Source organism: Cuculus canorus, chromosome 29 (assembly GCF_017976375.1).
Source record: "Cuculus canorus isolate bCucCan1 chromosome 29, bCucCan1.pri, whole genome shotgun sequence".
Lineage (NCBI taxonomy): Eukaryota > Metazoa > Chordata > Aves > Cuculiformes > Cuculidae > Cuculus > Cuculus canorus.
In genome coordinates this window covers 3,188,224-3,198,970 of record NC_071429.1, presented here as the reverse complement: position 1 = coordinate 3,198,970, position 10,747 = coordinate 3,188,224, and the positions used below count along the sequence as shown (strand labels likewise).

Genomic DNA, 10,747 nt, shown 5'->3' with positions numbered 1-10,747 from the left:
ACCCCCATCCCAGCCCCCAGTCCCCCCTCTCATTGCTCTGGGCAGCCTGGGAGGGGGCCGGGACCCCCCTCCTGCCCCCCCAGCCAGGATATTACGGGTACTCGCTCTGGGGGGGCCGGGGGGGCCACGGTGGGTCCGGGCACGTTTCCCCCCCACCCCCACTGAGCACTGAAAACAACTCACCTACCTGGGCAGGGGGTCCCGGCCACCCCCACGCCCCCCCCCCCCGCTCCAAGTAGCCTTTTTTCTATCAGAATAACCTCAGAAACTCTTTATTTTATTTTATTTTTGCTGTGGGCCCGGGGCCGGGGCTTTGTATGACACAGAAATATTTATATTTTCTCTATGCGCTGCCGGCCCCACAATGTTTGGGGTTTGGGGGTCTGAGCCCCCAGAGTTGGATTTGACCCTCCCTTGAATTCAGGGTCCGAGCCCTCAGGGTTGGTTTAGACACCCCCCCCCCAGGGTTTTGGGTTGGGGGTCTGAACCCCCAAGGTCAGTTTTGACCCCCTCCACCCCCACCAACTTCAGGGTCCAAACCCTCCGGGTCAGTTTTGATTCCCTCCGGAGTTGTGGATTTGGGGTCTAAGACCCCAAGGTCAGTTTTGACCGCCCTGAGGTTTGGAGTCTGAGCCCCTCAGGGTCAGTTTTGACCCTCCCTGGTTTTTGGGGTTCAGGGTCTGAGCCCTCAGGGTCAGTTTTGACCCTCCCTGGTTTTTGGGGTTCAGGGTCTGAGCCCTCAGGGTCAGTTTTGACCCTCCCTGGTTTTTGGGTCTGAGCCCCTAGGGTTGGTTTTTACCCTTGTGGGTTTTGGGGTTCAGGGTCTGACCCCCCAAGGTTTGGGGTTTGGGCTCTTGAGCCCCCAGGGTCGGTTTTGACCCCCCCAGAGTTTTGGGGTTCAGGGTCTGAGCCCCCAGGGTCGGTTTTGACCCCCCCAGGGTTTTGGGGTTCAGGGTCTGAGCCCCCAGGGTCGGTTTTGACCCCCCCAGGGTTTTGGGGTTTGGGCTCTGAGCCCCCCGGGTCAGTTTTGACCCCCCCAAGGTTTGGGGTCTGAGCCTCCAGGGTCAGTTTTGACCCCCCCCACCCCCCACGTTTGGGATTCGGGGTCCGAGCCCTCAGGTTTTGTTTCCGTCGTGGGAGTTTTCGGGAGTCTCCGTTGTTCTCGTGTTTGTTTGGTTGAAGTTTGCCCCCCCCCCCCCGCCCCGGTTTGACCTCCACCCCCCCACACCCCCAACCACCCCCCCACCGGCCGGTGCCCGCAGCTCCTACTGGGGGGGAGGGGGAAACTTTGGGGCGACCCAGGACACGGATACCCCAGGGCCGTTTCTCTGCACCCCCCCCCGATCTGTGTCCCCCCCTCCAGTTGCTCTGTGCCCCCCCCCAATGCTGCGGACACCCCCCCCCCCCATCTCCCCCCCCCCGTGTCGTTCTGTGATTTTTGATAACTGTACAGGTTTTGTGGATTTAAATTGATTTCTTTCTATATTTTTAGGACCAAGCTCATTTTTGATAAGGGTGGGGGGGTGTCCCCCCCCCACCTGTCGATGTCCGCCCCACTCCCGGCTGTAGCCCCCGCGTGTCGCGTGCCCGAATAAACTCACGTTTGATAGAGACCCGTGGGTCTGGCCTCGGGCGGGGGAAATGGGGACCCCCTGAGCTGTATGGGGTAATGGGGGGGGACCCCTGAACTGTATGGGGCGCTGGGGCAGGGGGGGTTATCCTGAGCTGCAGGGAAGTTGGGGGGGGTTTGAGGGGGGTGTCTCTGGGGACCCTGTGCTGGGGATGGGGCTTAGGAGGGGGGGGGCGCTGAGGGGACCCCGAGCTGGGATGGGGGGTGTCTTGATATGGGGGGGGGGTGTGTGCTTTGGGGAACCCCAAGCTGCAGAGGGAGGAGCTTGGGCACGCTCTTAGGGGGTCAGCTTTGGGGAGCCCTGAGCTGGGGGGGGCATTAGGGGGAGCTGTTGGAGGGCGCAATAGTTTATAGGGGGGGTGCTTTTGAGGGGGGGCTACAAGGATCCTTGTGTTGGGGGGGGACGCTGAGCATGGAGGGGGCGATTTGGGGACCTCTGAGATGGGGGCACAGATTGGGGGGGCGGGGGGGGCTGCAGGGACACAACCCCCCCTCCCCACAAAGCAGAAGCTTTTGGGTTTTGGTTTTTTTTTTCTTGCATATTTTATTTAGAAACAAACCAAAAGAACCTCGAAGGGGGGGGGGGGGGGGGGGGTGGCGGGGGGGGGGGGGGGAAGCGCGGAAGCAGAAAATACAAAACTAGAAACCTCTTGAGATTTTTAAAAAAAAGCAACTTAAAAACCTGTACAAAATGCGCTACGTATAAATTAACAAGGGGGGGGGCGGGGGGGCACCCCAGGGATCACACACACACCCCCCCCCAGGGCAGGTGGGACCCCAACTCAACCCCTCCCCCATATCCCAGGCAGTGGGGAGGGGGGCTCGGAGCAGGGCTCCCAGTGCCCCCCCAGCCCTAAATGGGGGGGGGGGGGGCTCCCTCTTTGGTTCCTTCCTTGGGGGGGCCCCTATTCCCTCCCCCCTCAAAAGGCTGTGCCCGGGGTGGGGGGGGGAAACCGGGCTGTAGCAGCAACAGGAGTGGTGGGAAATGGCTGGAAACCGGAGGGGGGGGAGCGGCATTACCCTAGGTGGGGGGGGGCAAAGGGGGATGCAGCCCCCTGACCCCCCCCCCCCAATAAAAACCTAAGGCTGGGCACGCACCGAGCTGTGGGGTGAGGTAGATGTGTGAGGGGGGGCCGGGGGGGCCCACTGCCCCGGGGGGGGGCTGGGGACCCCACTTTGGGGGGGGCTGGGAGAGGCTGGGGGGGGCCCCACTGTCCTGGGGGGGGCTGGGGACCCCACTTTTGGAGGAGGGGGGGGAGCTGGAAGAACCAGAAGGCCCTGGGCAAGGTGGGGCCAGAGCTGGAAGCAAATTGGGGAGGGCTGCCCCCCCGCCCCAAGCAGGGAGGGACAAACGGACGGACAGACCCATGGCGTGGCGGGGGGGGCCTGGGCAGCTCAGCCCCCCCCCCCCCCCCCGCTCAACTCCCTCAATCTTTGGTTGCAAGAGCCACCCCTGCTGCCCCCCTCCCCAGATTGTCACTGGGAGGGGGTGGGGGGAGCTGTGGGGCTGGGCCCCCCCCCCCGGGCTTGGGGGCTCTAAAGTGCCCGGGGGGGGGTTATTGCACTTGTCCTGCCCCCCCCCCCCCCCCCGGTGGGGCTGGGCGGGGGGGGGCCACATGCAGTGCCCCCCCCCCCGCGGGCAGGAATGGCTGCAGGGAGGGGGGAACAGGGAGCGGGGGGGGGGGGAAGCAGCACCCCCGGCCCTGCGGGGGGGCCGGGAACCCCATGGGGGGGGGGAAGAAAGGAGATGTCCCCATGTCCCCTCCCACCCTGGGGGCAGCAAAGGCACGGGGGGGGGCTCCGCGGCAGGGGGGGGGGCCGCGCAGCCACGGGCCCTGGAAGCACAAGGAGGGGGGGACCGGGACCCCCGGGCCCCCCGAGGTGGGGGGGGGGAATTGGGGTTATATTTTTGACTTTTTCTTCTTTTTTAAGTTTTTTAGAAAATGCGGGAGGAAAAAAAGTCCGCAGGGAGGGGGCGAGGGGGGGGCAGCGAGAAGCTGGGGACCCTGGCATGGGAGGAGGGGGGGGGAGCCTGGCATAAGGACCCCCCCAGAATGGGGACCCTTCGCACAGGGACCCCCCCCCAGCATGGGGAGACCCATCAAGATAGGGACCCCCCCCAGGTCAGGGACACCCCCCCCCCAGGTGTGGGTCCTTGCAGTGGCGGCAGCAGCGTGAGGTGAGGGGGGGGGCAGCACCGGGCGGGGGTCCCAGCGCAGATTTCCGCCCCCCCCCCAACCAGCTGGAGGTGCAGGGGGGGCCCCTCGGGCCGGCCCCACCACCGCTACTTGGGATAGGGGTACGGGAAGGCGCCGGGTTCGGGGGGCGACTCCACGGGGCCGTGACTCGCTGCGGTGCTGCCGTCCTGGGTGGGGGGGGTTAGTGGAGCCCGGACCCCCCCCCCCCGAACCCCCAGATCCACCCCGGGGCACCCTTGGGACCCACAGATTCCCTGACTTCCCCTAGAATCCCCCTTGAACCCAAAAACTCCCTTGGGACCCCCCCGGGATGCCCCACGACCCCCCAAGCCCCCCCCAGACCTCCAGACCCCCAAGGACCTTCAACACCCCCAGATTTCCAAGGACCCCCAGGGCCCCCCCCGGGACTCCCCAAGACCCCCTGTGGGATCTCCAGACCCCCTCCCCCAGACCCCCAGAGCACCCTGGAACCCCCAGACTCCCCAAGACCCCTCGGGCCCCCCCAGAATACCCTGGAACCCCCAGATCCTCAGGACCCACTCTGGACCCCCGATTACCCCTGGACCCCTAAAACACAATGGAACCCCCAAAGCCCCTAGGACCTTCAATCCCCTCGGACCCCCACTTCCCCCCAAGACCCCCCCTCTGGACCCCTAGAACACCCTGGAACCCCAAGACTCCCCAGGACCCCCTGGGATTCCCCCAGGACACCTCCTGGACCCCCAGATCCCCCTAGATCTCCCCAGGACCCCCTCTGGACCCCTGGATTCCCCCGGACCCCCAGAACACCCTGGAACCCCCAGACTCCCCAAGACCCCCCCTGGGATGCCCAAGACCCCCCAGGCCCCCCCCAGAATACCCTGGAACCCCCAGACCCTCAGGACATTCAACCCCCGCCCTGGACCCCCAGATCCCTTTGGGACCCACTCTGGACCCCCGATTCCCCCTGGACCCCTATAACACAATGGAACCCCCAAAGCCCCTAGGACCTTCAATCTTCTCGGACCCCCACTTCCCCCCCAAGATACCCCCCGGACCTCTAGAACACCCTGGAACCCCAAGACTCCCCCCAGACCCCCCCCCCCTACCTTGAACCTCCTAGGATCCCTTGGGATCCCCCCAGGACCCCTCCTGGACACCCAGATCCCCCCGGATCTCCCCAGGACCAACTCTGGACCCCTGGATTCCCCCGGACCCCCAGAACACCCTGGAACCCCCAAACTTTTTGAGACACCCCCCCAGACCCCCATCCCTCACCTCCAGTGGGAGCGCGGGGGGGTACGGTGGGATGAAGGCTCCGGGCACTGCGGCAGCTGGCACGAACTGGGGGGGACGGTGGATCAGGGGGGGTTGGGGGGGGTGGGGGGGCAGGGTTTTTTTTGGGGGAGTCCGGGGGGGGGGGCTCTTACCGCGCCAGCGCCACCCAATGAGAGGTGGCCGAGCTGCTGGGCCAGGGGGGCCATGACCGGGGGCTGCAGGGGGACAGCGGGGTCCACGGGGGGGGCCAGCACCGTGCCCTGCGTGGGGACACGGGTGTGTGTGAAGGGACATGGGGGGGGACATGGGGGGGGGACATGGGGGGTCTGGGGACATGGAGGGGGACACGGGTGTGTGTGAAGGGACATGGGGGGGGTCAGGGGACATGGAGGAGGGGGACACGGGTGTGTGTGAAGAGACATGGGGGGGACATGGGGGAGGACATGGGGCGTCTGGGGACATGGAGGAGGGGGACTCGGGTGTGTTTGAAGGGACATGGGGGGGTCTGGGGGGGGGTCTGGGGACATGGGGGAGGGGGACACGGGTGTGTGTGAAGGGACATGGGGGGGTCTGGGGACATGGGGAGGGGGACACGAGGTGTGTGTGAAGGGACATCGGGGATGGGGGGGGACACAAGGAGTGTTGGAGGGACATGGGGGGGTGAGGGGACACAGGACACATATGGGGAGGGCTGAGGGGACATGGGGGGGACACCCGCCCTGCCTCTATTAGCGGGGGGGACATGGTGGGGCAGCACCGCACCCTCTGCACCTACATGTAAGGACAGGAGGGGTGTGAAGGGACACGGGGGGGCACACAGGGGAGGGGAGAAGGGGACACGGGGGAGGGGGGGGCAGAATCACGCCCTACACATAGGAACACGAGGGGTGTGAAGGGGGGGGCATGGGGGGGTTAAGGGGTATGGGGGGACATGGGGGGGGGTGAGGGGACACAGGAGGACACGGGGAGCGGGGGCAGCACCGCACCCCGCGCGGCTGCAGCGTGGGAGGGGTGAGGGTGGGCGTGTGGGTATGGGGGGCGTGGGGCGGGGCCAGAGCCCAAGGGGCGGGGCTCAGGGCTAAAGGGGCGGGGCTAAGAGTACAAGATTGGGGCGGGGGTCCCGGGTCCCGTCTCACCGGGGGCTGCACGAGGTAGGACTGGTGCATCCAGGCGGGGCCATGGACCTGCGGCACCGGCCGGCACGGGTCGGGACGGGCGGGGGCTCCATGGAGCGACCCCCCAACTCCTCCCAGCCTCCCCCCAAGAGCACCTGAACTGCCCCCCATCACTCCCTCCCTCCCTGAAGCACCCAAACTGCACCCCTCATCGCCCCTCCTCTCCCCTGAGCACCCAAACTGCCCCCTCATCAGCCCCTCCCCTCCCTGAAACACTCAAATTGCCCCCCCCAACACCCCTTTCCCTCTCCAGAGAACACAAACTGCCCCCCCAACGCCCCCTCCTGCTCTGAGCACGCCCCCACTGACCCTTCCCCTGCCTGAAGCACCCAAATTGCGCCCCCCCCCCCCCCCCCATCACCCCTTTCCTTCTCCAGAGCACCCAAACTGGCCCCCCCCATCACCCTCTCCCACTCTGGGCACCTCCCACTGACCCCTCCCCTCCCTTTAGCTCCCCAACTGCCCCCCCCCAGCCCCACTCTACCCCTCCTACCTGATAGGACGAGACGGGTGAAGGCAGGTAGGGTCCCAGCGCAGCGGGTGCGAGCATCCGGCTGGGTGCCAGCCCGTACGGCGCTGGGTAGAACCTGTGGAAGTGGGGGGGGGTCACCGGGAGGGGGGAGGAACACAGCTGGCAGCCCCCACCCTCACAGGGCTCAGGGGCCTGAGAGCTCCTGGGGGTCCTGGGCACCCACCCGTTCTGGAGTGCCGTTGCGGGGTCATACGCCAAGGTCACGGTGCCCTGGTGGGGGAAAAAGAGTCAGTGTTGCCCCATGGCCCCCCCCCCCAGCAGCTGTGGTGTTGTGCCCCCCCTCACCCAAGGACCCCCAAGCCCTTCTCACCCCATCGCTGTCCCGAGCCCAGGCTCTCCCATTGGGCACAAACTTGCCCTGGCTCTGCCGCTTCTTTTGGCCCCCGTCCGCGAACTTGCAGAGCAGTGGGTCTGGGGGGGCTGAGGGGGGGGGGCGCTGTCAGCACTGCCCAATGGCCCCTACCCCCCCCCCCTCCAAGCCCACCAAGACACCCCCTACCCTACCTGGCACCCCCGGGGGCATCTTGATGTACTTCCCGTTGAAGTGAGTGATGACGGCCTCACACTTCTCTGTGGATTCCATCCTGGGGGGAGCAGGCCGCGCATGGGACCCCCCCCAACTGCCCCCCAGCCCCGTGCAGCCTCCCCTTGGCCCCATGCAGGCCCCAGCACCTCCTGTGCCCCCCGCCCCCCCCCCCAGCCCCACGCATTGCCCTGTGTCCCCACCGCAGGTCCCCCCTCCTGGCCCCATGTGCCCCTCCGTCCCCCTACATTGCCCTACACCCCCACAGCACAGCCCCCCCCCAGTTCTCTGTGTGTCCCCTGGCCCCATGTGCCCCCCTCCTCCAGCCCCCCCCGTACCGTGCAAAGCCCACTCCGCGACTGGCACCGTGGGGGTCCCGCAGGATGCGGGTCGAGACCACCTGCCCGAAAGGTTTGAGCAGCGCCTCCAGCTCCTGTTCGTCCACGGCCAGCGGCAGGTTCGAGATGTACAGGTTGGTGGGATCCTGCTCCTGCTGCTGCAGGGGGGGGTCAGGGGGCGGCCAGGCCCGGGGGGGGGGGCCCAAAGGGGGCCATAGGGGTCACTTTTGTGGGAGGCGATTTTGGGGGTGGGGTGTCTATACCTTGGCCATCTGCGCTTGCACCCCGCTGGCCTTCAGCGCCGTCACCGCCTTCTGCGCCGCTGTGGGGCTGTCGAAGTCCACAAACCCATAGCCTGGGGAGGGGGGCACAAAGCGGTGTGAGGGACCCCAACCCCTCTACCCGGCTCCCCCCTCAAAACCCTGCTGGGCCCCCCCAGACCTTTGCACTTGTTGGTTGTCTTGTCCAGGATGGCTTTGGTAGAGACGATTTTCCCGTAGCTATGGGGAAAGGGAGGGGGGGGGTGTCAGTGCCTGGTGGGGGCCCCCCAGCCCCTGCGCTGGGGTGGGGGTCTCTGGGCTGCAAGAGGGGGTCCCCCCGTCCCCCCCCCCGGCCCTACTCACGGTTGACAGAGCTTGACGAGGTCCTGATCAGTGGTGCCAGGGTGCAACCCCCGGATGTAGAGGTTGGTTTTGCTGAGCTGATCCGTGCCCCCCCCTGCAGGGCTGGGGGGGCCCAGGGGCTGCGCTGGTGCCACATAGGGCTGCTGGGGGTGGGGGGGGGGACACGACATGTGTGGCTCAGCACCTGCCACAACCCCCCCCCCCAGCGCGTCAGGACAGATCCTGCCCATCCCAGGGTCCCCCTTCCCCTTCTCCCCGAGGAAAAATAAACACTCAATCACAGCCACCCCCAAACCCTCAGCCCCCCTGTCCCCCCCCCCCACGTTGCACACGTGTGTGGATGCACATACATGTAGGTGCATGTAAGTTGGCTCATGTATGCACAGGGTACATACATGTGAGGGGACACACGCAGGTGTACATACAGATAAGTGCACATACATGTGGGTGTATGTTCATGAGTGCCTGTGTAAATGCACGTGTGTGGACACACATCCATGTAGGTGTACATGCATGTGGGCTCGTGCTCACATACATGTAGCTGTGTGCCCTGCACACCAGTGGGCACAGTGTCCAGGTGTGTGCGCTGCCTGTCACGCGTGTGCCAGGGCTGCTCCGTGTGCATAGGGGACACACGCGTGTCAGACCCTTCCCACCTACTGCCTGTGACGGGGGGGGTGTCACACATGCGTGTGACAAGCTCTGTGGGGACCCCTTTACTGCTAGGGGTGGGGGGCAATGTGTGAGGGTGACCGTGACCCCACTGGGGGGAGGTGGGGAAACTGAGGCACGGGATGGGGAGGGGGGTCCTGTGTGTCCTCCCCAATCCCTGCCCCGTGGAGGGGTCCTGGGGGTTCTCCTGCCCCTTCTGACATCCAGTGACCCTCCCCACTGGATCTATGCCTGCCCTACAGCCTGGGGTGGGGGTCACAGGGCCCCCTATGACCCCTGTCCCATCGGGGGGGTTCCCAGGGGCTCCCCTGACATCCCCCCCCCCCGTGCCTGGAAGAAGGGGGGACAGGATCTCCCCGCGTCCTCATCCCCCCCCAAGCCCTGTCCCACGAGGGGAGGGGAATCCCAAGGGCTCCCCCCGCTATCTGTGCCTGTCCCAGAGCTTGGGGGGGGGGTGGGGGGGTGGGTGCACAGGACCCCCCCTTATACCCCTCTGACCCCTTCCCACGGGGGTGGGGGCACACTGAGGGCTCCCGTTCCCCCCCGCCCCGGTACCGGGGCCTGCCCCACATCTGAGGGGGTCACAGGGCCCCCATGACCCCTGTCCCATAGGGGGGGGGCTCCCCTGCCCCACATCTGGGGGGGGCACAGGACCACCACCCCACACACACACCTTCTCATGGCTGGGGGGGGGCACCTTGAGGGCTTCCCTGCCCCCCCCCCCAGTACTTGGGCCTGCCCCACATCTCGGGGGGCACAGGACCCCTCCTCCCTCATTCCCGTGGGGGGGGCACCTTGAGGACTCCCCTCACCCCCCCCCCCACCCCGTGCCTGCCCCGCAGCCCCGGCGGGGGGAGCGCTGGGCCCCGCCGTTCCCCCTCGCTTCCGCCGCAGCCCGGGGCCGGGCCTGGCAGCGGGGGCGTCCCCGGAGGGGTTCCGGGGAGGGGGGAAACGGGAGGCGGGGGTCCCCCCCGTACCTTCTTGGCGCCTTTGCCGTAGGCGCAGGCGGGCGGCGCGGGGCGCGGCGGCACCGAGAGCAGCATCGCCGCGGCGGGCGGGCGGGGCGGCGCCGGGTCCTAGCGCCGGGACGGGCCCCGCGGGGTCCTAGCGCCGGGCCCCGAGCACCCCCGGGTCCTAGTGCCGGGATGAGCCCCGCGGGGTCCTAGCGCCTGGCCCCGAGCGCCGGAGTCCTAGCGCCGGGCTACACCCCGCATGGTCCTAGCGCCGGGACGGGCCCCGCGGGGTCCTAGCGCTGGGCTCACCACGCTCACAGATACTAGTGCCGGGCTGAGCTCCGCATGGTCCTAGCGCCGGGACGGGCTCCGCGGGGTCCTAGCGCCGGGCTCAAAGCGCCTCCGGGTCCTGGGGCCGGGTCACAGTCTCTACCCGCCAGGCGGGGGTAGGGGGGTGGGTCTCCCCCCGCACCCACATGACCCCGGAGGGGAAGAAGGGAGGGCAGTAAACGAGGGGGGAACCTTGAGGGCAGAGCTAAAGATCTGGGGGCCAAGGAGGAGCTGGGGGGGGCAGGAAGAGGGAACTGGATGTCAGGGAAAAGCTGAGGGGCAGGAAAGGGGGACCTGGGGGGTACCTGAGTCTCCTGAGGGCTCTGTGGGTCAAGGTTTGGGGGTCTAGGCCACGTGGAGGGTCTGTGAGGCAGAGCTTGGGAGTCTGTGGGGCAGCAAAGGGGGACATGGGGGCTATCTGGATGCCCTGAAAGTTCTGTGGGGCAGAATGGGGGTCCTGGGGGGCAGGGGTGGAGCTGGGGGCTCTGTAGGGCAAGAGTCTGTAGGGAAAGGGGA

The 10,747-nt window shown here is 67.1% G+C and overlaps 1 protein-coding gene across 2 annotated transcripts; it reads right to left on the bottom strand.

Moving 5' to 3' along the window:
* Positions 1-3,777: 3,777 nt before the first annotated feature.
* Positions 3,778-10,185, bottom strand: RBMS2 (RNA binding motif single stranded interacting protein 2). 2 transcript variants are annotated; one of them, XM_054051305.1, is made up of 13 exons: positions 9,926-10,185; positions 8,277-8,416; positions 8,095-8,153; positions 7,917-8,008; positions 7,654-7,811; positions 7,297-7,376; positions 7,103-7,212; positions 6,956-7,002; positions 6,754-6,847; positions 6,222-6,269; positions 5,238-5,345; positions 5,086-5,151; positions 3,778-3,995 (listed from the first exon to the last, which is right to left on the bottom strand). In XM_054051305.1, the coding sequence occupies exons 1-13, from the start codon at positions 9,989-9,991 to the stop codon at positions 3,915-3,917; spliced, it is 1,149 nt and encodes a 382-aa protein (XP_053907280.1). In that variant the 5' UTR covers positions 9,992-10,185; the 3' UTR covers positions 3,778-3,914. The 2 variants fall into 2 exon arrangements, with proteins under 2 accessions (XP_053907280.1, XP_053907279.1); XM_054051304.1 differs by having other exon boundaries at positions 3,782-3,995; positions 8,277-8,419; positions 9,926-10,176.
* Between the last annotated feature and the right edge of the window lie 562 nt (positions 10,186-10,747).

What these genes read in the sequence shown, in the direction of transcription:
- RBMS2 (XM_054051304.1), bottom strand. Translation starts at nt 9,991, where the DNA reads ATGCTGCTCTCGGTGCCGCCGCGCCCCGCGCCGCCCGCCTGCGCCTAC. An exon ending in CTCGTCAAGCTCTGTCAACC is followed by an intron (nt 8,154 to 8,276) that starts GTGAGTAGGGCC and finishes CTTTCCCCATAG; the next exon opens with CTACGGGAAAATCGTCTCTA. An exon ending in CATTGGGTGGCGCTGGCGCG is followed by an intron (nt 5,152 to 5,237) that starts GTAAGAGCCCCC and finishes CGTCCCCCCCAG; the next exon opens with TTCGTGCCAGCTGCCGCAGT.